The sequence below is a fragment of the Chlamydotis macqueenii genome, chromosome 26 (genome assembly GCF_036417535.1).
Source record: "Chlamydotis macqueenii isolate bChlMac1 chromosome 26, bChlMac1.mat, whole genome shotgun sequence".
Lineage (NCBI taxonomy): Eukaryota > Metazoa > Chordata > Aves > Otidiformes > Otididae > Chlamydotis > Chlamydotis macqueenii.
In genome coordinates this window covers 6092331-6115819 of record NC_141581.1, presented here as the reverse complement: position 1 = coordinate 6115819, position 23489 = coordinate 6092331, and the positions used below count along the sequence as shown (strand labels likewise).

The window sequence follows — 23489 nt, the reverse complement described above, 5'->3', positions numbered from 1 at the left end:
TTCGCTATGGCAACCCGTCAGCGTGGAAGGAGCGCCGGGACATGTGGGGCGAGGTGAGCCCTGGGGGGAGCCGGGTCTAGCGGGGAGATTCGCCGAGTCCCACCCTGGGGACACAGGAGCGGTCGGCGGGACCCCCCCAGGGCAGCGGCCGGAGACCCGGAACCCACCGGAGCCGTGCATCCCCCAGCTTCTTGCAGGTCCAGTAATACCCCCATTGCGACAGGGCCTAAACTGGGGTGGGGGACGGTGCCCTGGGGTGCCCCCAGTCCCTCTTCAGCCTTGCAGGGAGGCCCCTCTGCCCCCAGCCCCCTGCCTGCCCACAGAGGGTCCCCCCAGCGCGGCAGAGACGGTGGGCTGCCCCATTGCGCTGGACCCAAAGGTGGCACTGAGGGACCCACGGGTTTTTTTTAGGGGGGGGGACAATGTTCAGGACAGCACAGAGATCTGCACTCCCCCCCCCCCCCCCATCCTAGGGGGTCCTGGGCCACGGTGGAGGGCTCTGGGCCACCTCCTCACCTCTGTGGCTCTGTGTCCCCCTCCCAGCTGGCCCGGGGGGCTGCCCCAGTAAAGCCCAGTTACCTGCAGGCACAGCATGGTGGGTGGGGGGCTGCACTGCTCCGGGAGGGTGCTGGGCTCTGGTGCTTGGGGCCGCAGAGCCAGTGGGGCTTCATCTCGCGGCCGGTACCTGTACCGCTCCCTCGGCTTGTGGGGGGGCAGGCTGGCAGGGCTCGGCTCCCCGGTTTGGGGGGGCTGCGACCCTTCCAGTCGCAGTGCTCCCTTGCTGGGGAAAACACAGACGGGGTGGTTTGGGGGGACCCCCAGAGCCGGGGGCGGGCGGGGGCGAGCAGGCCCGTGTCGTCAGATCCCAGCCCCGAGTCGGGTGGGGGGGGGGGTGGGCTGACCACCGTGTGCCTCAGGGTCGTGGTGCTAGCGGGGGCACATCCCGCGTGGGGATGGGGTCCTCCCCACACTGCCCTCGGCAGAGCTGCCCGGGCTGCGGGAGCCGGCGGAGATGCGGCCCCTCGGAGCCCCACGCCCACGCGTGCCCGCGGAGCAGCCTCAGGAGGGCGGTGCAGGGGAAGCCGGGGCTGGGCACCGCGTGTCCCCGCAGCCACCCGACGGGACGGGCCCACCGGTCCAAGCGGTGCGAGCCCCGGAGCCCCCGCGGAGCCTCCTCGCCGCAGCAAATCGGGGCCGAGGGGGGCACCGCCCCCCCCCCCGAACACCCACTTTGTTGTTTTGCAAAAGCACTGAAATATTCATGGCCCTGCGCCGAGCGCCTCTTAATGAATTTTTGATCAAAACCTTATCAAGAAGACAAAATACACCGCCCCCGCCGTCGGTGGGGGGTGGGGGGCCGCCAGGACCGCGGGGGTGGAGGAGCCGAGCCCCCTTTTGCCAGAGGAGGCTTCGACGGTGGGGCCGGGCAGCCCGGGGGTCGCCCCCTGCCGCCGGGGGTGTTCAGTAGGGTTTGGGGTGCCCGACGTGCAGCCCTGGCCTCCTGCTCCCCTCCCCTTCCTTCCCCCCCCCCCCCCCCCCGGCCCGGGAAGGACTGCTCAGGGCCCCCGCCGAGCCCCAGTTGGACGGGACGGGCGATGGGGGGCAGTGCGCCCCCTCATCCAGCCACCCCAGGGGAAAAATTCGTGGAGGGGAAAACGCATCAGGGGAGAGCATGGAGCCGGGGGGGGGGGGGGGTACACGGGGGAGGTCCGGATCCGGCCCTGCCCCTCGCTGCCCGGACGGGGCCGCATCCGGGGGGTCACTGGGGTTATTATTGATTTTAATAATCAAATCCCCGTTATTTTTAGGTTTTAGGCCAGAGCCGCCCCCCCCCACCCCCCGCCCAGTCCGGTGCATTCCCCCCGCGCAGAGCTAACCTATCCTGCTCCCGACGTGAGGACGTCATGCCTTACGTAGTGAAATATGGAGAAAGGAGGAGAAAAAAAAAAAAAAAAAAAAAAAAAAAGCAACGCATTTCCCCGCTCTTCTCTCCTATCTCAATTTCCAAAAGGGATAAAATGGATGTTCGGGCGGAATCCGCCCCCCCGGGCCCGGTCGGGGGGGGGTCCCGGGGTTAAAGCCCCGAGCCGCCGTTATCCGTTGAACCCCACGGCAAATCAAGGTGATCACGGGGGGCTCCGCGCCCCCCAGTTCCGTTCCTGCCCCCTCCGGGAGCCGCATCCCGGTCCCGCCGCCCCCCGCAGCCCCCTGCATCCCTGCGGGCTCCTGCCTCCCCCCGCTCCCGTTGTCGCTAAGCCGTTTACGGATGCAGATGTGCGGAGGGAGGTAAATACCCCCCCCCTTTTTTTTTCTGGGTTGTTGGTTTGCTTTTTTTTTTTTTTTTTTCGCTCGCTGGTTTCCCCTGCCCAGCGCTGAAGTCCCCGGGCCGGGGCAGCTGCCGGTGTTGCCCGTCGAGGGGGCAGGGCTGTGTGGGCATCGCCGCCCCCCCCGGTTCTCCCAACTTGGAAGAAGTCTGCCGGGGGGGAGATCCGCGCCTTTTTTATTATTATTATTATTATTATTAGGAGGAGGAGGAGGGAGGTGTTTTTTCGCTTTTTTCCCTCCCCTCGGCTGAGGGGCTGCGGATCCCGGGGTGTGGGGTGAGGTGTGGGATGGGGGGGGGGGGCGTGGAAAGCTGCCCTCCCTGCAGCTCCCGCAGCGCCGGGAACAATGGGCACGGGCTCCGTGGGGACAATGCCCGGCGGAGCCGAGCTGTTTGGGCTGCAGGACACGTCCACCACCGCCTCGGCCCCCCCGCACCCCCCTGGCCCCGCACCCCCCCGGGCCCCGCACCCCTTGCTCCGTCGGGGGCTGTGGGAAAATGCGTGGCCAGGGTTGCGGGGCGGGGAGGGGGCAAGAAACTTGGGGAAAAGTCGTATCTCTCCCCGGGGGGGGGGGCCTCATTGCCTCCCGCCTTTGGGGACCCCCCCCCCGGCCCCGTCGAGGCCACCGATTCCCTCTTGCCCATCCCGACTCTTCCCGCAAACTCCGCCGGCCGCTCCCGCCCCGGGGGGCTCAACAGGTCGGTACCGGACGGTCCCCGGGTGCGCGCTCCTCCTCTTCCCCCCCCCTCCCCCATTTCCCGACCCCTCCATCGCTCCCCCTCCTTCCCCCTCATTATTCCCGTTATCCCGAGGCAGGCTCCGTGCCCGGCCGCCGGCATGTGCGAGGCAAACAGAGCGCGATTGTTCCCGGCCTGGGAACGCGGGGAGGGGGCGCGGGGGCTGCCCCCCGCCCGGCCCCCGCTCAGCCGCGATTGTGATGGAAATCGGGGCCTCCCCCCCCCCCTCGTCCCCGTCCCCCCCCCCCCGTGCTGTTGAACTTGATGTTGACTCCTTTTCTTTGGGGGTTTCACCATCTCCTCGGCCACTTGTTTGGTGGGAAAAAATTTTCTCCCCGGCTCCGGTGTGAAATTAATTAATCAAGGCCTCTAGATGGCAATGGGGGACAAAAGGGGACAGCCCGGGGAAACTCCGGCAAACTCACAAAAGCCACCCCCGGGGGTTTATAGCCGGTTGGACGGACTGCCCTGCCCGGTGCCCGAGGTAAGGGGCTGCCGGAGCCCGGCTTCGGGCTGGGCGGCTGCGTTTGGGGTTGGGGTTTGGGTTTCTTTCTTTCTTTCTTTCTTTCTTTTTTTTTTTTTTAGGGAGGGACCTGGGGGTTTGGGGGTGCTGTGTGTAGTGTGTGGGCATCCCCTCCCGTCCCCTGCCAGCGCTGCGATGGGGCGAGGCTGTATCCCAGCCGCCAAAACCTAGGGAGGAACAAAAAAAAAAAAACCAGCCAACAAACAAACAAACAAACAAACAAAAAATCCCCGCGCAAAGGGCCGCGTCTGAATTCGGCATTTCTAGAGAAAGGGGGAAAAAAATATCTTGTTTTATTATGGTTTATTATTTCCCCCCCCCCTAAAAAAAAGTAACTGGGGCTGTGCTGAAGCGCCTGGATCTGCCCGAGCGGGCACGGCGGGGATTTCCACGCTGTTGTTTCCCGAGTGGGGAAATCTCTGCCCTGAGCGGGCGGGGGAACCTATTTGCCCCCAGTTTGGACTAAGAGGGTGGGGGGTTCATTTTAAGCCCCCTCCTCACTAGCAGGTTCAGCGGGTCTGTGTCCTCCGACGGGCGCAGCAGCGACGAGGGGATGAGCAGAAAATCAGATTTTTCTTTCGAAGCGCTTGGCAGGGCAGGACGTGGTGGGTTTGTGTTTTTTTTGTTTGTTTGTTTGTTTTCTTTTGGTTTTTTTTTAGATCAATCTTTGCAAAGCGTCCGGGGGAATATTTTTTTTTTGCACGGGAACAGGCCAAAAATACGATCGTCAAATCCCCTCCCGCTCTTTGTTGCCACAGCGGCTGCAAAAAGAAAAATCATTCAAATATGTGAAATCTTTAGTTTTCGCCCGCATCGATATTTCCAGGTGGGCAGGAATTGGGGTGGATTTGGCCGGGGCTTTGGGCACCCCTTTTCCTCGAGGTCTGTCCCACTCTCTCCCGTGCTGGTTGAAGTGAGCGGTGGAGCGATGTGCAGGGGAACGAGTCGTTGTATTTTAAATGCGAATAATTCCCAGCTATAACGTTGGAATGAAACGGGAAAAAAAAAAAAAGAAAAAGAAAAAAAATATTGCAAAAAGAAAAAACCCAACCAAAAAACGGGGCAGGATAGAAAGGGAGGAGAAAAAAAATCTCGGTGAAAGGAAAAGAAAAAAAAAATCAAATGAAAATTCTGCTTTCGAGGGGCGCCGGGCCAGGCGGGCGAGCGGCTCCAGTGCCCGGGGAGCAGCCGGTGCCCGGGGCGCGGGGGAGGTGGCTCGGTGGACCCAGACGAACACGGCGAGGGTCTCTCGTATTTCCCCGGTTGCGGGAGGCCATGTCCCGGTTGGGCAGGGCCGGGGCTCCGCGCGGGTGTCCCCACTCCACGAGTGGAAGTGGCCGGTTTTGGAGGGAGAGGGAGAGCATCCCACGCCCTGCCCGTCGGTGGGACCGGCCCCGGTTGACCGGCCAGGGACTGCAGCACCGCCCACCCTCCCGCCCCCGCACCACCGGGAAAGTTGCTCCAAGTTGGAGCGCGGCTCCTCCTCACCCGCGTTTCTCTCTCTCCCTCCCCAGGTGGGCTCGGCCGAGCGGCACGGCGGGGACCGGCGCACCGGGAGAGGCGGAGGTAACGGCGGACCCGCGGGCATGTGCGTGTCGTCCCCCCCACACACACCGTCACCACCCCATCGCCTCTTCTCCAAAATCAGCCGCGGGATGCGGCCGGTTCTACCGGAGGAACGCGAGGCAGGTGCGGGACCCTCGCTCGGGGGTTTTACCGGTAACGGTGGGAAGTTACCAGGCTGGCGGGGAGCGGCGCATCGCCCCATCCCTCGGTGTGACGGGGGAAGGGGAAGGGGACACACCTCGGGGTCCCGTTCCCTTCTCCGGCGGGATGCGGGGTCCCCCCGCCGCTGCCTGCCGAGCCCCCGCCGCCGTGGCGACCGGTGGTTCCTGCGGCGAGCGCCGCGCTCGCACCGGAGCCCAACATGGCTGCTGCGGTGGAGGAATTTGATTCACGCCAGGGTGGAGGGCGAGGGGGACGGGAGGCAGCGGGGCGAGGGGTACCGGCGGCCCACGGCTCGGTAAGTGCCGGGGAGAAACGGGACCGGGCGGGCCCCGTGGATCCCCCGCCGCGGACACGCGTGGGGCGGCCGCCCTTGCCTCCTCGGCCTTGCCAAGCCTCCCCTCCTCCGTGGCTCCTCCAGGGGCAGGGAGCCGTGGGGAGCGGAGACCGGTAACCGGCGAAGGGGGAGAACCGGGGCCGATGCGGCCCGGCCGGGCCCTGCACGGCGGCTACCGGACCCGCGGGCGGGGAAGGAGCGGGCCGGCGTGGATGCTGAGCCGCGGCCCCGCCGATGCCCGAAGCGGCCCCTTTCCGGAGCCGGCCCCGGGCCCCAGGGTGCTCCCGGAGCGGCGGAGCCGTTCCCCCGGTTCCGTTCGTTCCATTCGGCGGAGCCGCGGTCATTGGTGGGGTTTTACCCTTTTGCGGGGAAGGACCGCGGTCGGGCCCGACCGGCTTCGGCAGCGGGAACCCACCCGGGGCGGTGTGGACGGCAGCGGGGCCGGGACCGCCGGGACCAGCGAGACCACCGGGACCGGGGCAGGAGAGGGCATTTGGGAAGTAACGGCACCGGCTGGGCCCACGCGCGATGCGGGCCCACGCTGAGGTGGAGAGGGGGAGCAGGGAAGCGTGGGCTGCAGCTAGCGGGGGTCTGCAGGGAAGACGATCCGTTAATTCGGTAACCGGCTGCCCTCGCTGGCACCATCTTCCCGCTCGGGAGGGTTGGCCATGCCGCCGAGCACCGGAGCGACGGGAACCGCCGGGGAGACAACGAGAATAATTAACAGCGATAGTACTAATCACTCATCAGCGGCGGCCGGGCAGCGGGCACCGGCCCGGCACGGCCCCGGGGCGCGGCGGCCGTTCAGCACCACGGAGAGCGGCGCCGCCGGTGCCCGGTGCCCAGTTACCGGTTCCCGGTGCCGGCGGGAGCATCCTCGGCCGCCGCTCGCGGAGGTGGTGGTGGTTAGAGGGGGGTTTGCCAAGGGGTCCACCTCCCGGGGGTCCCCGGTGCTGGGCACAGAGCCCCCTTGCTCCCGGGAAGCCCCCGGTGCGGACGGGTGGGCACCTCCGCCGTGCGTCGCTCGCAGTCCCTTCAGTCGCAGATTTTCATTTATTTTCTCTCCATAATCGTTTATCTACAAAATCGGCGGGTGGGGGCAGCCGGGGCCGGGACCGACTCGTGCCCCCTCCACAAAACCCGGAGCGCGGTGAGTGGGAACCGGGCCCCGCCGCTCCCGTTGGAAGCAGAGTCCAACCGGCTGCTGCCCAGAGCCGGGGCACCGGTACTGAGCTGTGCGCGGGGCCGCTGCTCTGCCCGGGCCGCCCGTTAGTTTCCTTCCCCACCGTTTTACCGGAACGAGATGCGAGAGGCGGCCTCGGGAGGGGGGCGGGGGGCAAGGCTGGGGCGGGGGGGCCGGGGAAAGGCCGCTGCCCCGGGCTGCCCCGCCGTTACCAGGAGAGCGGAGCGGGTCCCCCGCACCGGGACCGGGGCCCAGCGGGACCAGGATCGGTCCCGGCCCCGGGCGGCCGCACGGGGGGGATCTGGAGCCGGACCCCGGCCCCTGGCCCTGCCCCGCCACCCCTCCGAGCCCCGGCCACGCTTTGTCCCGGGGTAGGGGATCTCTTCCCGTCGGGGAAACGGGGACGGGGCGGGGGGGGTTAAGCCCGGTTTTACTCCCGAACAGCCGCAAATTTTCCCCTTTGCAAGCGGGAGCTGTGAGCTCAGCCTCGACGGGAGGGTCCGTCCGCCTCCTCCGCAGCCCCCCCCCCCCCGCCCTGGGCACGTCGGGTTAACCCCAGCCTTTGCCGGGAGGGGTGGGGGGGCGGCCCCGCCGCAGCCCTGCCGGGGTGGGGTTACCCCCGGGGCACCGCCGCCTCCCCGACGGGGCGGGCCGGGGGCAGGGGGGTCGGGGCGAGCAGACGGGCCAGCCCCCGGGGACAGCGGTGGCCGTGGCGAATGGCTCTGCCCCCCCCCGCCTCCCCGCTCCTCCTCCCGAAGAGGGGGCGTGGGGGGTGACCCCTGCCCCGGCCCCACGCCCGGGCTGTCCCAGCCCCGCCGCTCGGGCTTTGTCCCCGCCGGCCGCCCCGTCCCTCCTCCCGCCCTCCCCCGCCCTCCCGCCATCCCCCCGCCGCCGGCTTTGCCGCAACTTTACAGACAGAGTCCCGGAGGCACCGGGGAGTGGGAGCGGGACCCGCACCGGCCCCGGCCCCGGCCCCGAGCCCCCTTCCTACCCTGCCAGCCTGGGAAAGATGAGGCCACTCGGAGCCGACGGCGACCGCGGCCAGCACCGGCCCCGACGGGGCGAGCAGGTACCCCCTCCCCGGGAGCCCTCCCCGGGACTCCTCCCCGGGACTGCCGTCCTCTCTCCCCCCTGCCCGGGGAGCTTTGCTCCGCAGCGGGCCGGGGGCAGCCGCCCTGCCCCGAGTTTCCCTCCGGAGCCCCCCCAGCTTCGGGCAGCTCCCCCACCGGTGTCCGGAGCTTCCCGGCCGGGGCGGGGGCGCCCCTGTGGGTGAGGACGGGGCCCCCCAGAGGGATGCAGGGTGTCCATCCCTCCCCACCTGTACCGGGAGATTCACGCCAGGACCCCCAGGATATGCGAGGTCCCTCCCGGGGCTGCGGGGAGCAGGTGTGGGAGGAAGAGGAGGAAGATGAGGGCAGAGTGGGGTGCAAACCCCCGGGGGGGCCCTTTCGGCTGGGCCCATCCCTTCCCCAGCCGCTCTCATGACTCAGCAGTTCCCTGCCCGTAATTTACAGTAATTGTAGAGTGGGAGCGGGCTCAGGGTGGGTCTGGGGGCCAGTTTGGGGTCGGGAAGGAGGCAGAGCACTGGGCCACGGGGCTGGATCCCGGGGTAGCATCCTGCCCCCCAACGGGCCCTGGGCCACACTGGGGCTGAGCCCGCGCTAGGGCGCAGGTCCCCTTTGGGGTGCGGCTGTGGGGTCGGGGCGCCCGGGTGGGCTTCAGGGAGCGCCGGCGTGGCGCGTTGCGTCCTAAGGTGCTGGGGCGCATTCCTGCTCCCCCACCGAAACCGGTGGGGTTCCTTCATTACTGGAGGCGAGGGGACGCGGATCGCGGCCACCCTGGGGTCCCCAACGTCACCCGCGGGCCAAGGCGTTTGGTAAAGACCTGGGCCGGTTTTTCTCTTTGGTTATCTAGCTGTATGAGTGTATGTGATATCATAAAGCTAGAGAACCGAATGTAAAAACCCGCTCGCTGTTCTCCGGGAGAAGAGCCCTGCCCTCCCAGCAGGAGAGGGGCTCGTGGCCACCGGCCTCCCCGAGCCACTGGCCCCGGTGCCTTTGCGAGGGGAGAGAGCGGCTGGAAGTCGAACGCGGCTGTGGAGTGGAAATTTCAGTGGGGTTTTTTTGTCTTTAATAATTTTTATTGAGGCCCAGAGCTAGCGCTTGTGCCGGGGTGATTATTTCGATTCCAGCCCGGAGTTCCTCAGGCTGCCTACAAACCCTGCACCCTCCATTTATTAATTTTTTTTTTTTCCTGCCGTGGTTTTAATTTTCGTGTCGACAATTAAGCTCGCTTGTGCCGAGTGCGCCGGAGATAAAAGAAATGAGGCCAGCTCAGAAATAACCTCCAGAGAAACCCTGTTTATAACGAAGTAGAGGGAAAGTTGCTTAAATATATTACCGCATGCAAATTGTAATTTAGCGCAAACCCGTTGCCGAGGCCAGTTTATCTACTGGGGAAGAGAAATAAATCATCAGCGCTCGTCGGTTATTCTGCATCCGCAGAGCGGCTGCAGCTTTGTTCTTTGGAGAGGGGTATTTGGGAGCATCACTCCAAGGGTGCTCCGCTCTCAGCCTCCCCCCCCGCTCCCTCCCGGACCCCCGCTGTGGGACAGGGGTGCTGGGTGCAGCCATCTCCCTCCTTTCAGGAGCGTGTTTTGGGGTGAAGCTCGGAGCGGGCAGCGAGGGAGGCCCTGCGCGCGCGGTCAGCAGTCAGCCTGCGCGGACAGACCTGGGTATCCAGCTGCTTAAACCGCTGCAGGATCAGGCCCTGACCGCGCCGGACCATCCGCTGCGCTCGCGCGGGAGGCAGGCGGGGTGCAGGGAGCGCAGCGGGGCAGTGGTACGGGGACGTGCCCGCTCCCCGCCTCGCTGCTCAGGTCGTCGGTCCCCTGGCTGGGTGGGCGTCGAGGAACAAGACAGGGAAGAGCATTGGCTCCCGGCAGGAAAAGCTCCAGGCCCCCATCCCTCGCCCTGTCAGCCTCTCCCAGCCGGGGCTGCTGGGCTGCGCGGGGCTGCGCCTCCTCTTTCACCCGACGTTGCTGGGGGCATTCGAGGTGCGAGGGGCAGCGGTGCCCCTTCCTCGGTCTCGCTTTGATTGGGCAGGAGAGGGGCGGATTCCTCGTCCCGGATCCCTGTGATCCCTGCTCGGACACCCCAGGCTGGCTCAGGGAGGACGCTGTAGGCAGCGTGGGATGAGGTGGGCATGGCCCCCGCACACCCCAAAATACGGTGTGGGATGAAGAGGAGCTGCCCCACCTGCGGCTTGGAGACGGGGATGGGAGCGTGGGTGCCTGGGCCGTGGCGGTGCCCAGAGCCTTGGCTGCAGCTCGATGCAGGGCTGCTGCGGCGTCTGGAGCCGCCGGCGAGGGTCCTTGGTGAGACGCAGGTCTCTGGGGGGCCACACACCCCTCCGGCGGCTGATGCCACCCCTCGCTCTGCTCGCGGGGCCGGGTGGCCAGGCCTTCCCCGGCCCCTCGCTCCTCTGCCCCGAGCTGCTCCAAGGGATGGCAGGTTTCTCTCGGAGCCGGCTTTCCATGCTGGACGCGCTGGCGACCCTTGGACCGCCTCGGGCGCCCCGAGATCCGGACCAGCCGTGATCCCCTCTGGCGTTGGCTGAGGAAGCCGCCGGCTGGCGGGAGAAGCCTCGGGGCAGCGGCGAGGCCGCATGGGGACAGGCGGGAGGACGCAAAGCGGTGGCGGGAGGGATGCACGCTGCGCGGCGCGGGGACATGATGCCCCGCGTCAAGCCCGCCCTCGCCCCTCACCCCTCGCCACCCCAGGCTGAGGCGCACCCCAAAACACAACAGAGCCCCGATATCCCGGCTGGGAGCAGAGGGAGAACCCGCGCAGGCTCCGCCGCGCTCGGGAAACCTTCTCCTCCCTCCCGACTACTTGTAAACCATTCAGCAAGAATTTCTTAAAATAGGTTCCACTTTAAGGACTTATCTGCTGAATGCCATTAATTTTCTGGGGTTCGTTAAAAGCAAACTTGGTATCATAGCAACTGAATCTATTCCAGGGAAGCAGCCAATTGCGCCGTGCGGTGTGTGCAACCGAGGGCGAGAGAAAGGAGCCTTTCAGGTTTATTCTCGGGCTTCTGCCTTTGCAAGTGAAGTTTTAATTTTCAATATTTTATTCCTTGCAGAATATTTTATAATTTCTCCTGGCAAATCTGAGGGGAGAGGAAAATCACTGCCCTGGCAAATATTTGCAAAATCGCCTTTGTTTCGTGCCGTCCGCGTGCGGGCAGAGGGACGCAGCGGGTGCTCGGGCTGCGTCCGGCGCCCGCGATTTGGCCTCGCGCTCGGGACAGCCGGGCTGGTCCCTCCGGGCTTGATGCCGCCGGCTCGGATGTCGCCCTGGCGAGCAACGCCCAGCGCGATGCGGATCCGGGACCGCCGGGCGGGATTGGGGGCTGCTGGTAAAGAGGATGCTAATCCCCGTCTCATTTCCCGGCCTCGCTAAAGAAATAGTCATTATTTTCCTTTTAATCCCATCTCTCTCCTCTTTTCCATTAGGCCCTAAGCCGCAATCTCGTTCCCGGGGGACGTTATGCTGAAGATAATCCCGGGTGCTCAGCCCGGCTACTTTGGGGCGGGGGGGGGGTGGACCCCCCGGGGTCCGCTGGCCGCAGCCCAGTGCCGGCACCGCAGAGCGAGCTGGGGGCAGCGGGGCGCTTGCCACAATCCCGGCCCGGCCGCAGAGGTGGGAACAGAGCCGACGGCTCCGTGCCCGTGCCCCGTGTCGGCTGTGCCGGCTGGAGCGGGGTCCGGCCCCGGGCTTGGCGAGGGGCAGAAGGAGCCCGTTGGGCCATGGCTGGTGTGGGGCAGGGAGGGAGCTGGGTTTGCCCCGAGCCGGGGGCGATGCCGGGGTTTGGGGGGCCGGGAAGCAGCTCCACCTCGGCCCCACGGCTGCCGAGCTCAGCCAGGAAACACGAAATGGCGGGGCCGGCACCTTGCCTGCCGCCGGAGCCCTAAAAATAACGCACGGCAGCGTGGCAGTCGGCTGCTTTCACTGGGGACGCGTGGCGGGAGCCGTCTTCGCAGCCGTCCTGGCCGCCGGCGTCGTGCACGCGTGCGCCCGAAGGTCGCAGCTCCCAACCTTGGATGTTGAACCCAAATGGGCAAGGGGGTCCCCGCGCCGTCCCCCCGACCCCTGCACCGCTCCCTCCTCCCGCTGTGAGCTGATGGTTTTCCAACTTGATAGCAGAGAGGGGAAAAAAAAAGCCATTTATGATAAAAAGTGTGAGTTAAATAGACAGAAAGGGTGAAAAGCCCCAGACAGAAACGTATCCCCGAGCAGGAGAAAATGGAACACGCTGATGTGTTTAACTTCAGGCCGTTTGAAAATGACCGTCCCACAGGCAACAGTAAATTAACGATTCCTCCCCGTCAGGTGCGTGTCACTGCGGCGGTGAGGCGCCCGGTCAGTCCCCAAAGCTGTCGCAGGACGGCCTGGCCGGCTCTTTGAGATTTTTATCGATGTCAGGCCGAAGTCTCCGACCTGGACAAACCGGGTGCTGGCGGCAGAGGGAGCGACGGCCCTCAGCCCCGCTTCGGCGCCGGAAGGATGTGGGGGTCCTGCTCAGGGGTGTGTGTGGGACCCCCGCTTGTGGGACCCAGCCGGGGGGTGAGACGAGACCCCACACGCAGGGCCGGCTTCCCGGGACGTCGGGGTCCGTTCCCAGCCCCACGCGATGCGCTGGAGCCTTGCTTTCTCTCTTTTTTTTTTTTTTTTTATTAAATGGGGAAATTATTATTTACAGTTTAATATCTTCATGTTTCTATGGAAACTCCATGGCTGCGCTGGGCGGAGGAGTCAAAACCAGCCAGGGAAATGGCAATGTCTGAACACGCGAGGAGCGGGGCGGGTGCTCGCCGGGATGTGGGGACCGGAGCAGGGATGCGGGGACCCGCCGCGCGCCGGCGATGCTCGGGCTGCCGAGGACATGGCCTTGGTGGCTGCGCGTTGTCGCTCCCGGCAAAGCCAAACCCTTCGGCCAGGCTCCTGGGCAAGTGGCTTTTCAGGATGCTCCAGCCGAAGCCTTTCCCCTTCCCTGCGCCAGGAACACTCTGACGATCCCGCGGGCACGCATGGGCATCACGCGCGTGGGGGACGCGCTACGGCCCCGAATGTAGGTCACGCGCGTGTGCGTGTCGTCGTATACGTGCGCTGGCTTCAAAGAGCGGGGGCTCGTCCTCGCCCGTCACAAACCCGCGCGTGGCGCTCGCACGGGTTTGTTGTTTATAAATGGCGACCACGGGGCACACGTGCGACGTACGGGGGGTCGGCAGGACCCCTCTGCCCGGCGCCGGCACTGGTGCTCGTGCGGAAAGCACAGGGCAGCGGCGGAGACCTCGTCCCCCTAATAGCCGGTGTCAGGGACTCGCCGGTGGCCATGTCCCTGCGCCAGGCGCGGAGCGAGGGCGGAAGGTGTGCCACGTCCCCGCTTTTGTCAGAAACGATCTATCAGTGTGACGGGGAAAGGTCAGCGTGGAGAGCACGCGGGGAGGCACGTGCGGGCCCCGAGGACGTGGTCCCGTCCATCTGTCCGTCCCGCTGCGGGCGCCAGCCGGCGGTGCCCCCTCCCCAAGAACAGCAGCAGATCAGCTTGAAAAACCCCGGCCACTTCAAAAAATAATAACTGCAGGTTCCCGCCTTCGCCTCTGGTTCCCGAGCCTTTGGGGACGGCGTTTTCGTGCCGTCCGCCGCCGCCACCAGAAATGTGTTTATTTATTTTTAATGAAAAGTGCGATCCCGGTGCTATTCTGGGGCTGGGCCCTGGCAGACAAGGGAAGGTGGTGGGGCTGGGGCGGGGGGGGGGCCGTGCCTGTGCCGGAGCAGCCCCCCCACGCCACGGCGGCTGCGCGGCGAGCGGGACCCCCGGCTCCCCGGGAGGCTGAGCCCAGACTTTCTCTGCCCTAATTCCCCGGGAAACCAGGCGAGGGCTGATCCTCGCGCGGCCGCTCATTGTTTTCTATAAATCTTGGCTTGCCACCGCGCTCAGAGAGGATTTTCGGGCAACCCGCGGGCTTGTGTTAGGGGAAATGGAAGCGCGACGCGCCCGAACCACCCCGTCCCTGGGGAATCCCCTCACTTCGTGTGTCGGGCAGGGATTTAACGGGGAATATTTGCCCCCACAGCATCGAACGCTGAAACCTGGGCATGGCCAGGGCTGCAGAGGAGCTCAGCACGGTGCTGGGGTGTTTGGGGTCCCCGTCGGTCCCCATGGCTGGGTTGTGGTCGGCGGGATAAGGCCACTGGCCGTGACCCCTCTGCCCGCCAAGCAGCCGGGTTCGCAAATCGGGGACGGGCGCTGGCACCTCCTGGCTCGCTCTTAGACCGGAATCGAAGCATCCGGATAAAAGGGGGAGACGGGAGGGGTCTGGGCTGGCTCCACATTCCTCCCCCCACCGCCAGCCACGTCTTCCAGCACCAACTTTGGGGGTGAAACCCCTCGCCAGCTGCCACGCATCGACCCAGCGGCCGGGCGGCACCCGCCATGCTCCCACTCGTGCCCGGGCTCGCACACGCGTGTGCCTGCGCGGCCGGGCCGGCATTGGAGCCGGCTGCTCGGGGAGCCGGGGTGCGAGCGGCATGTCAATGCGATCCGGGCGGGAACAATGAGGTGTGTTTTTAAGGGACTGTGAAAGGGGGGTTTTTGCTGAAGGCCTGAAAAGGCGGCGGGGGGAGGCGGGAGCGCGGCAGCCCCTCCATTAGCTCAGTGCAGCGGCGAGAACAGCTGTGAAAAGAGCCCAGGCCTTTTTCCCACGCCCAGAGGAGCGGAGCGAGGGAAGGAGCCCTCCCAGCGAGGTCAGATCCCGTCACTAATATATACACAGCCTGTGCCCCCATTCACGTCACCCGGCGCAGGTTTGTTTAAGGCGCGCACACACTGACACTAATTTCTCCTCGCCCTCGCTCCCCCAGCCGGCCCCATTATGGTCCCCGCCGCGCTAAACCCTCCCCGTGTCCCGGCGACGGCTGGCCGCGCCGAGGGGGTTGGGGTTTGGTTTTTTTCTTTTTTTTTTTGGTTTTGTTTTGTTTTTTAAATTATCTGTGTTCCCCCCTCCCAACACCTGACCGGCAAGGTCAAGACGAGCTGCCCGCGCCGCGGCGGCGGCCGCCGGCTCTGTCCCGCAGCTGCTGCGCCGGGGCCGGCTCGCAGGAATGCGCCGCCACGGCCAGCTCCCGCAGATGGGACCTGGCGGGGGTCTGACACGCGGGACTCAGCTGGTAGGGGTGGATGGGGGATGCTGAGCCCGGTGGGGGGGTGCAGTGTGTGAAATTACCCCCCCCCCCGTCCCGGCCCTGGGCGCTCACAGGAGCGCGGCTGATTTACGCCGGCGGAGGGCTGTTTGTGGGGACGATGCGCTGTGGGGCTTCGCTGGGGCCAAATGCAAAGGTGGGTGCAACCCCCAGCTGCAGCGCCCAGAGACTGAGCAGCGAGCGATCCCGGCAGCTCCGGCGCCGCCGGCGGGTCCTTGCCGCTCCCGGTGCGATGCCTCGGCAGCCGCGGGCGCAGGGCGCGGGCGACGCCAGGAGCGAGCCCTCCTCGGCTCAGCCATCCCGCGGGGCAACGCGCCTGGGTCCGGGCAGGCCCCGCTGCCGCCCCCCCGGCCCCCGCGCCCCAGCGCCGGGGTGGCTCCGCAGCCCTCGCAGGGGGACGTGCAGGGGGCAAGGGGGATGCTCCCCTCCTGGTCCTCCCACGCCGGGGTCCGGCCACGGAGGTTCCCCGTCCCACCTCGCCCCGTGGGCGTCTGCTGAGCGACGGGCGGCGAATAAATCAGGGCTTATTTATGCTCGTGCCTGGGCTCGCTGTGTGGGTTCATTTTAAAATGCTCTGCCTTAAATTACAGCCTAATAAATCAATACCCACTTAGCGATGCCAGCCAGTGAGAGCGGTTTGCACAAGGAATTAAAGTTGCCTTGGCGGCTCTGCGGCTTCGCGAAGGGCGAGGGAGCGAGTCCTCGCAGGGCCCTGTCCTGGGACACGCGTGTGCGTGGCTGGGACACGCGTGTGCATGGCTGGGACACGTGCGTACACAGCTGTGCATGGCCAGGACACACATGTGCGTGGTGGGCACACACGTTAGGGTGAGCGTGTGCCACCAGCCGCCCCGTGCAGCAGCTTGGGGCGGCAAATCCCAGCTCCTCAGGCACGGGATCTCTGGATGCCCCCCCGAAAAGGCGACAACACGGTTCCCTCCATCCCGCTCCCACCCGCCTCTGTCTTGCCTCCCCGTCCCCACTCAGGGGGCCTCGTTCGGCCCCGCTAGCGGCTTTCCCCGAGCATCCTGCTCCCCTTTGCTCCTCGGCTCGCACCTTTCCCTTCTCTAATCCCCTTGGATTTGCCTGGGCCGCCTTCCAGGGCCACCCGCCTCTTCACGGGGCCACTGCCCAGTGAACGCTGCCTTCGCTCTGCTGAACGGGGGCTCCTCCTCGGCACAGCGGGGCTGGCAGGACCGCACCTTTCATGTGCCGCTCGCCTTTCTCGGGGGGCTGCCCTTCGCCTCCTGGCACAGTGCCCTCCATCCTCATCCTCCTCCTTGCCAGAGGTCTCAGGGTGCGCTGGGCTCTTGACGCTTGGCAGCGCGGTGGGCGCGTCCCAGGGTCCTGTCGCCGCCGGCTCCCACCGGAGCCACCCGTGGCCATGCCCAGGGACCCTGGTCCCTGCGTGGCAGCCGGTGGCGTCCCTCCCCCCTCGTCTCCCTCGCCAGGCCCTGACACTCGATGGCAGCCCATTCAAAATGCATGGGCTCCCCTCTCCGAGCGCCCCGGTCCTTTTGAACTAAAAGGATTTTCTCAGAGGCTAAGTTCAAATGTACGGCCGTTATTTATTTATCACCCCACTATGTATTATTCATTTATTTAAAAATGTATGGCAGCTGGGAGCCCCATGTTTAATCACCCCGCGGACGGCGAGGGCCAGGTGGAGCCGGCCCCTCGCTCCGCCGGTAACCTGGCGTGGTGGCAGCCGCTGGCCCGCTGGCCTCACGCCTGATTTACCGCGAACCCGGCCAAAAGGACCCCCAGCCCCACGCCAGCCGGAGCAGGGTGGGCGCGGAGCCGGTGTTTCATGGGGACGCCCAGGACCCGCTGTGCCGCCATGCGGCGCGGCGCTGGGTGCGGGTGCCTGGGGTTGGCGTCCCCCTCCTCCCCGGCGCTGCTTTTTGGGGTTGGGATGAGGATGCTCGCTGCCTGGCTGGCCCCTCCGCTGGCCCTGGCCGCTGTCCCCAGTTGCTGCCTGTCCCCAGTACGAGGACGAAGTGGCCCATGTGCCGCTGGTGTGCAGGGAGGCTGGGAGAGGATGGCACTGGGCTGTCAAAAAGGGAAAAAAAAAAAAAGTCAGAAAAAGCAGAAAACTGGCCGTGCTTTGCTTTCTGCAGCGTCGCAGGGAGGAGGGGACGCATCCGGCCCTCCTGGCACCTCTGTGCCCCTGCGGCAGCAAAGGACAGCACGGGAGGAGTGCGAAGGGTTAAGGATGCTCTCCTTCCCCCTAAACACCCCAGTCCCCCCAGGAGCCCCCACCACCCTCTTCCTCCTTGCTAATTGAGACAGCTTCGCCTCTGCCTCCCTCCTCTGCCGGCCGAGCTGCCTCTTCCCAGGGGAGCACATTGTCTGCTCCGGCCGGTTGATGTAATCCCCAAACCCGAACAATGCCTCCCCACCCCGCGCCCGCTGAAGGGTATTAGTTGCCCAATGAGATAATTACTCCACAGGCCACCCGAACCATCCCGCCGGGCCAGCCACTTTCCCTGACGGGCCATCCCTCCAGCCCCGCAGCGCCCAGGACGTGGGTTCGGGGTCCCCCGGGGTGATGCTGCCAGAGACGCTCACCCTACGCGGGCACTCGGACCCCAAACCCTGGCAGCAAAACGTCCCGGGGAAGGGGGGGCGTGCTGCTGAGGTGCCACCTCCAGCCCCATCAGTGTCGTCACCTCCAAGTGCCACCCATGTGTGAGGTGCGGGGTGGGTGTCCCGGGACGCTGAGCCTGGGCTGGCAGCCCCTGTGTAGGATGAAGCTCGTCCTGGTGCGATGGGTTTGGGGTTTTTTCCTGAAGCCGCGTCCCCGCCTTGGCCCCCTCAGGACGGGTCTGGGCTGGCGACGTCCCCCGGGCGCCTGGCAGCGCGCACGCAGAGAAACCGATGACCAGGGTAACATTTTGGGAAACACAGTTGTACATTTTTCGTTTAATGCTGGTGTTCGCACAGACCTGATTTCAAAATGCAGAATTTCTGCAGTTACAAGCCTGCCCCAGCCCCCAGGATGAAGGTGAACCCTTTCCTGAGCTGCTTCAGCGGGAAATAATCTCAGATTTCAGCCCCGCTTTGCGCAGGGCTCGCTGCCGGAGGGACCTTGCACTCGCCCCCATGGAGCGCGTGGGGCCGTGTGGCGCACGCGTGGCACACGCGTGTGCCCACACACGCAGCGCTTGCCGCTTGGCTGGGCGGAAATCCATCGGTTTTCCCGGCCAGCCGGTGCCAGGGCTGGCTTTCCCCTCCTGGAGCAGCCAGGACGCGGCTGTCGGCTGCCGAGCTCTCCCGTCCCTTAATTATCCGGCATGCCGGAACTGGGGATGGCGCAGGAAAAGGGGCCTGGTCAGGGCGGCCGAAATTAAAGCCTGGTTCCTGCTAATCCTGCTCTTTGGCTCTGTGGATGTTGAAGTCAGGGATTATCCCGTCCGCCTTCCCGCGCGCCGGTACAGCAAGAGCTGGGTGGCTGGAGAATTAATCTCCTGTAGGTTTTGCTGATCCCATCCCCAGGAATGGTGGTGGGGGTGGGGGTGGGGGGGGTTCGGAGGGGCTGGGGCAGGGGGGCACGGACCCTCTGCCAGCGCGGATTTGGGAGGGGAGCTGCCGTCCGGTGGGATGCTCGCCAGGACTGAGCAAGGGGTCCGGCGGCACCGTGGCCACGGGCCACACCTCCCCGAGTTCCCAGCAAGGGCTTTTTCCCCCTCGACGTCGCCGGGAATATCGGCGGCAGCGCGGGAGCCGTGCAAGGCCAATGCTGCGGCGAGGGCCGCTGCCCGCTGCAGCCGCCGCTCCTCCCCATCCCTTTCTTGGCCGATCTCCTCTGACAGACGAACACCGGTTCTTTCTCCGCCGCAAAGTCCTTGTCCAGCCAAGCACACAAAGCGGATCCATTATCCGATGGGGGACAGAAAGGAGGGGCTGGGGGGGGGCCGCCGCCGCACAATGCGCGCAAGTGGCGCGTGGGGCCGCCCCTATTGTGTCTGGGCAGGAAGGGCCGGGACCCACGGCGCAGCCCCCTCAATGGCAGCATTGTGTCTGCGCCCCCCCGGGAGTCCCCTTGGGGTGTGCGTCCCCCCCTGCTCCCGTCTGGGGCAGCACCGTGGGTCTTTTCGGGGTCCTCTGGTCCCGTCGGACACCCTCGGGAGTGCCGGGGGGATGTTGGAGGGGCTGATGTTTTGGGAAAAAAATGAATCGTCCCATGGGTGCCCCCCACCCCGGGCAGGGCTGCGCGGGGTGAACATGGGCGCTGGGGCCAGCGAGGGCTGCAGTCCTCACCTCCGGACCCTGCGGTTTTGGATGATAAAAACGCTGATCTGGGGCAGCCCAAGGAGTCTGCTCGCTGGCAGCGGGAGCTGGGGGACGGTGGACATGACGGGGGGCCCGTCTGGAGGGGGTTCGCCCCTCGTTGTTGGACACAGAGAGGCTTCCCTCCCCACCGGCTCCCCGGAGGGTTTGGCTCCTCTCCCCACTGATGCCGTCCCGTCTGTGGAACGGGATGCAGGACGCTGCCGAGGGTGTGGTCCGTGGGGTGGCAGAGCTGCTCGACCTGCTCTCTAGACAGAAATCTGTCCCTAAGCCGGGACCATGCGGGTGCCCAGAGCGGGGTTTGTACGTGGGGGGGGGCGCGGAGACCTCAAGGCCCTTCGCCAGGCTCCGGCCGTGCCGCGGGAAACCTTCCCGATCCCCTTAAAGCGTCGGCTTGGCCACGGGGACCTGCCCAGCATGGCTGCAGCACGCTTAAGATGGCTCGGTGGCGAGTAGAGTGAGATTGGTGTCATTTGGGGGGCGATCGGTGTGGTTTGGGGGGTGATCAGTGTGGTTTGGGGGGCGATTGGTGTGGTTTTGAACGTGACGGCATTGCTCGTTTTATTTTTTGCAGAGGAGAAATCCCCCACCCTGCTTTGATCGACGCGGTGCAACAGCGTCCGTTGCAGGGCGCGGGGATGGGGCAAAGCGGCTGGAGCGCCGGGGAGCGGCCAGGCCAGCGCGGGCAGAGCCCCCGGGAGAGCACCCACCCGCAGCACCCTCACCCCGGGCGTCGAAGGACGGAGCAGCCCCGCGGGGCACCGTGGACCGGGCGTTCCTGCCCGCGGGAGCCGCCAGGCCGTGAGGAGGCCGCCGTCGGCGCGGGTTCGCGGTGGCATCGCTGTGCATGGCTGTGAGGACGGGCTGGTTTGGCCGCGTCCCTCCACAGCAAGGGTGAGGCACGTCAGCTTCGCTCCCCCGAGGACGCTGGAGACCCCCTCGTCGCGCCCGGACCGGGTAAGTTGGGGCTTTCCTTGCTTTCCTCTCCCCACCTGCCAGCCCAGACGGCCGGCACCGGGTTTTTCCTGTGAAGCCGCACCCTGGGCTCTCTCCAGCCGGGAATTTGGGGGGCCGGGGCACCCACGGCTGCTCTGCGCCCGGCTGGGCAGCTCCTCGCCATCGGGTCCGGGCAGGCGGCTGCCACTGCCAGACAGCAAGGTGCCGTGCTGGTTTTTATCTCATTGTTTCAGGAGAGAAAAAAAAATCCCAGCTTTCATCCCCATTTTAGTTGTGTTCCTCTTCAAAAATGTTTGGATTCCCCCCTCAAAGGCAGTGGAAGACCGGGCTGTCGGTAATAGCTCTTGGTTGCCAAATAATGGACTTTTTCCCCCTATTTCCTTTTTAATGAACACCTAAAAATCTTTTCTTTGTGACCCAAACCATCCTTTTCTAGAAGTAAACAGAGGAAGGGGTCTCTCCCCCCCTCCTCTCGCTTGCCCCCCAGCTGGGCACGCAGCCTCCCTCACCGTCCTCCTGCGCTGCCCCATCCAGAACCCCCAACTCCCATTTTTCCTGCTCGCAGACGTGGGATTTGGCCACCTGATTGGCTTCCAGCTCCTTCTGGGAGCCCGTTTTGGGGTAACGCGCTCGTCCCAGCCCCCAGCAGCGCGGGGAAGGGGGTGGGTAGGAGCACAGCGTCACATCCTTGGGAGTCGGTCAAGGGAGAAAAAACCGCGTCCCCTGTGGCCGTCGCTGCTCGGAGCGTCTCACATGACGGCGAAGCTGTCCGAAACATTAGAAAAATAACTTTCACCTTCCTCGGGGTGAGCCCGGCAGCCAGTACGGGCGCTGCCATGGTGCCCATCGGCAGCCCAGGCACTGGGGGCTGGTTTTCGGGCAGGGATTTGGCTCACCCCGAATGCGCGGTGGGGAGATGAGGGGTATTTTCTCCCGTTTTCCCCCAAAACACCGCCTGCGTGGGAGGGATCTGAGAGATCTGCTGGTTGAGGTTGGATTTTCTTGCTGGTTTTCCTGCTGGCCGGCACCCCAAGGGTGATCGCGCCTCCGGAGATGGGTCTGGGGTGCTCCCATGGCACAGGGCCATGTCGGTGTGGCTTTTTAGGGGAGCGAGGGGCGGTGGCGGTCCCCATCGCCCACCCTCTCTGGGAACGCTAATCCCCACGTCCACCATCCATCTCCATCCCCGCGGAGACCGGCTCCATCCCATCTGGAGACGCTGGGATGCGGGGACGGAGCGGGGAGCCCCAGCTGAGGGCGTGGCACACTGATACTCCCAAATTATGACGCCCTGTCGCTTTGAACCCCCCCTCCCCATCCGTTTTTGCTTCGTCCCCTCTCCTCCCTCGCGTTTAAATTGCCTCTTCTCCCTCAGAGCAAAATTAGCGATGGTTGACGGTGCTCGTGGGTGCCGGCACCCTGCGCAGCCCCGTGCCCAACGGGTGCCCCGAGCAGATGCTCGGCGCCGCGGGCGAAGCCGTCCTCCTCCTCCTCCTCCTTCTCCTTCTCCTCCTCCTCCTCCTCCTCCTCCTCCTCCTCCTCCTCCTCCTCCTCGCTCTAAGATGGCCGGCGGCCCCAAAATGGTGCTGAGCATGAGACGCCATCTGCAAGGCTGGTCCCACGCCCGCCGTGGCCTTTTTATGCAAAGGGGAATTAATTAGATTTGAATATGGTAATTAAGCCATCAAGCCCCACCGGGTGCTATGAGGTCCCTTCTTTTCTTCGGGCTTTCTTCTCACCCCTGTCCCCCGCCGCCCCTTAACCCTTCCTCCTCCGCTCTCTGCACCCAAAGTACCGCTCCTGCATCTTAATTAAACCCCACGTCCGGGCAGTGCCACCGCCGCGCCCTTTCCCGCGCCAGATCCCATCCGTCCCGGGGACGGCGCCCGTCTGGCTCGGTCGATGGCCGTGTCCGTGCCCCGTGTGTGTCCATTTATCCCCCCCAAAAAATGCCAGGTGCTCGTGGAGAGACGGGGGCAATGACCCGAAAGGAAAAGTGGGATCTGGGGAGGCGATGGCCGCAGCAAGAAATGGGCCCAAAATTCATTCTCCCAAAGCCGGGACGTGTTTTGAGCCTCTCTGATCCTCACGTTCCCAATGTTGCCTTTTTTTTTCCGATGGCCACGGGCTGCGGGGGTCCCGGTGTCACTGGGGTGCTGCCCTTGGCTGCTGCGCGGGGATGGGTGACGCTGCTTTGGGGGATTCCCCCAGGGCAGTTTGTGACGGAAAGGGAAGGAATCGGGAACTGAAGCTGCGTTCAACATCTGTGCCCAGAAGAGGATTTTTTTTTTTGAACCGGGAATTAACGCTTTCGCCATCTCCCGTGTCTGCACAGCCACCCTGACCCGGAACCGTGGGGTCGTTATCCACCTGAGCCAGGTGACGGTGCGAGAAAACGCCCGGAAAGAGGGATCTGCACCGGGAAAAAAAATTAAATATTTTTTATACATGCATCTATATTTATAAGGAAAATATTTCTCTGGTTTTCCCGCTTACCTTGTAAAGCAAACGACGGGAGCTGGGAATACCTGCGGGAGCTCGTCAGAAAAGCCCCCGGGCGCTCCCTCAGCAGGCTGCTGAGGACTCCAGCCGGCTGCTTGGAAAACCGGAATATTTGCAGCGGGGTCGTTTCTGGTAAAACTCTTAATTGCACCAGCAAGCTGCTTCCAGCTGACGCAAGAGCAGGGCCGAGATGACACATACGTGTTACACAGAGATGTGCATAGGTATATACGGCCATACGGGGGGGTGTACATGTGTGAATATATGTGTGTGTATGCATACATACATATACACGCGTGTATATTTATACACGTGGTGCTGGCGAGCGGTTCCCGGGGCTTATTCCCAGCCGGCAGCGCGGCGGCCAGGGGCTGGCACCCCCCCCCGCTCCCTCGCGGCACCGGCTCTGACCTACATAGCGGGTGCCGGATCTGGCTGGCGCGCCTGCGGTGACGGACACAGAGGGGCTGGGGCCCTTCCCCGTCCCCAGCCCTCACCCTCCATTTGGGTGAAATCAGGGCGAAACGGCGTTTTTCTCCCAGCTCCATGGGGTTGCCTGGCCCAGGGTGCTCGTCCCCACTGCCACGGTCCTGCCGACCCCTCCTGGGATGGCAGAGGGGAGAGAAAATACACCGGAG

General features: G+C 65.1%; 1 protein-coding gene across 4 annotated transcripts in view; it reads left to right on the top strand.

The window, feature by feature from the left end:
• The window catches only part of LOC147597605 (uncharacterized), a 30958-nt gene continuing 7469 nt past the window's right edge, over nucleotides 1-23489 (top strand). Inside the window, exons 1-2 of one of the 4 annotated variants that reach the window (XM_086767600.1) lie at nucleotides 1-53; nucleotides 5099-5273. In XM_086767600.1, coding sequence (XP_086623726.1) covers nucleotides 7-53; nucleotides 5099-5273 — 222 coding nt within the window. In that variant the 5' untranslated portion in view covers nucleotides 1-6. Of the gene's footprint in view, nucleotides 54-3391; nucleotides 3546-5098; nucleotides 5274-7757; nucleotides 7899-19966; nucleotides 20350-23489 lie in introns of those variants that run through there. The other 3 variants (XM_086767601.1, XR_015261188.1, XR_015261190.1) reach the window with 3 other exon arrangements.